Source organism: Drosophila biarmipes, unplaced genomic scaffold, assembly GCF_025231255.1.
Source record: "Drosophila biarmipes strain raj3 unplaced genomic scaffold, RU_DBia_V1.1 ptg000015l, whole genome shotgun sequence".
Taxonomy (NCBI): Eukaryota; Metazoa; Arthropoda; class Insecta; order Diptera; family Drosophilidae; genus Drosophila; species Drosophila biarmipes.
The window spans coordinates 25,068-26,912 of NW_026114533.1; the positions used below are offsets into that span (position 1 = coordinate 25,068).

Below are 1,845 nucleotides of genomic sequence, written 5' to 3' on the forward strand. Positions count from 1 at the left end.
TTCAGGCTGAGGCAACCAAAAAAAGACAAACTGGTAATGGGCGGGAGAACATAAGAAGAAATATCGGACTCAAACACGAATAAATACTAAAAAGAAATCAAAAAATTTGTACTCATGTACCTAACATGTAATAACAAGACTCACAACAACTGATAATTATTGTATAGACTCCGGAGAAAGCGGTAGGTAATGTTCCTATGATAAAGCTAATTCTTGTGCCAGATTTATACATTTTTTATTTGGAAAAGGTGATGCAGAAGAAATAACGCCAATTATCAAGGAAACAGAAACCAAATATATTTTGATTAAAATAACATAAACAATAAATTATAATTTTTTTTACTTTAATTTATAAAAAAACACGTAATAGGGCTTGTTTTCCTGTTGCTGTTAAAATATGTATGAGTATAGAATATAGATTTGAGAAATCTGTACTCGCCTTAAGCTATTTTACGATCGTGATTATCAAAATTGAACAGTTGGCGCTTTAAGTTCTCGTTTTTCGAAATGGTATACGGCGAAAGTGACTTGGGAAACACGTTATAAGTTTTTAGCCCAGGAAGTCGAATGTTAAATATGTTGGGCTTAACGTATTCCGATCGTTCATTCCAAACGGGATCTATCCAAAATGGTATTTTCTGCAATTGATTTTTATTAAATGGGAAACAAATATAATGATTTTTTTAGTATTATTTATTACCTCTGTCCGTGGCGTATCGGGTTTCGGTGGCTCATAAATGGAACCCATGTTGTAGGAACCGTCCGTACTACCATCCAAAGAAGGCAACTTAGTCGAATTAAGCTGAAAAAAGCTTGTTTGACGTCTACGCCAAAGCTTGCATGACTGCTTATATGAAGTATCCGCTGGTATAGCTGTTATTGCAGTAATGTTGTTTACATCTTCTAAGCCTAGACTGGTGTTGAGCTCGTTCGACGAGTTCAATGAACTGCTAAACAATTGCAGCGATGAGTTAATCGAGTTTTCCTTGTTGCAGTCAATGTAGCATATACTTCCATCCTCAAGAGCTGGTTCATAGCTATTCAGGAATGATATGTTGGTTCTTGGGGGGAAACAATATGCTGGCGGTGAAATTATGCTCTTGTCGCTCACAATGTTATCTTGAGGACCTTGAAACTTTAAGTTGCACACAGGCTTAAAATTATTGGTATACTTTTTGGCCATTTCTTGAGCTTTTGTTGGGGGCTGAGTGCTTTTATGGTCACGACAGTAAGCATGGAAACTACGCTTGGGATACGTTATCGTCGTTGAGCGCAACATGGAATGGTGGTTGATTTCAGAGCGCTTACGCACTGATGAGGGGGCAACATGCAAAACTTTAACTGTTTTAATTTATTAAAATTTTTTAGGTTATACTCACGTTCGCAGTCGAATGTTAGGGAAATATTTGCCCTTTCTTGGGTTTGTCCCTTAATAACTGTGAATAAATCTTTGTATGCTGCAATCATTGAATAAAGATTGGGAAATCCGAATTCAAAGGTGGTGGCGAGTCCAATGTTTAAACTCTTTTTTATCTCATGCAGGTACATACCGGGCCGCTGTTCTAACATTCGCACAATGGTTATTAAGAATCTCATGAGCCCGGTTAGGCGAATGCATTGAACTCCGAAGTCATAATAAATCTAGAAAGAATAATAAGCCATTATTGTAACACCCAATATATTGGAAATATATATTGGAAACTTTGTCAATAGTCTTTATACTCTTGCAGAGGCTCTTATAGTTTTATAGAACTCAGAAGAAGAAGAATATATAAACTGTATGGCGTCGGAAACGCTTTTTCTTACGTGTTACATACTTTCTGACGAATCCATTATAATCTTTTA

General features: G+C 36.2%; 1 protein-coding gene across 2 annotated transcripts; it reads right to left on the reverse strand.

Moving 5' to 3' along the window:
• Window positions 1-272: 272 nt before the first annotated feature.
• On the reverse strand, window positions 273-1,640 carry LOC108023981 (uncharacterized). Of its 2 annotated transcripts, none has more exons than XM_017093751.3 (3): window positions 1,380-1,640; window positions 701-1,311; window positions 273-638 (listed from the first exon to the last, which is right to left on the reverse strand). In XM_017093751.3, exons 1-3 carry the CDS (start codon window positions 1,594-1,596, stop codon window positions 441-443), a joined length of 1,026 nt encoding a protein of 341 aa, XP_016949240.2. In that variant the 5' UTR covers window positions 1,597-1,640; the 3' UTR covers window positions 273-440. The 2 variants fall into 2 exon arrangements, with proteins under 2 accessions (XP_016949240.2, XP_043947326.1); XM_044091391.2 differs by having other exon boundaries at window positions 701-1,341.
• Window positions 1,641-1,845: the final 205 nt, after the last annotated feature.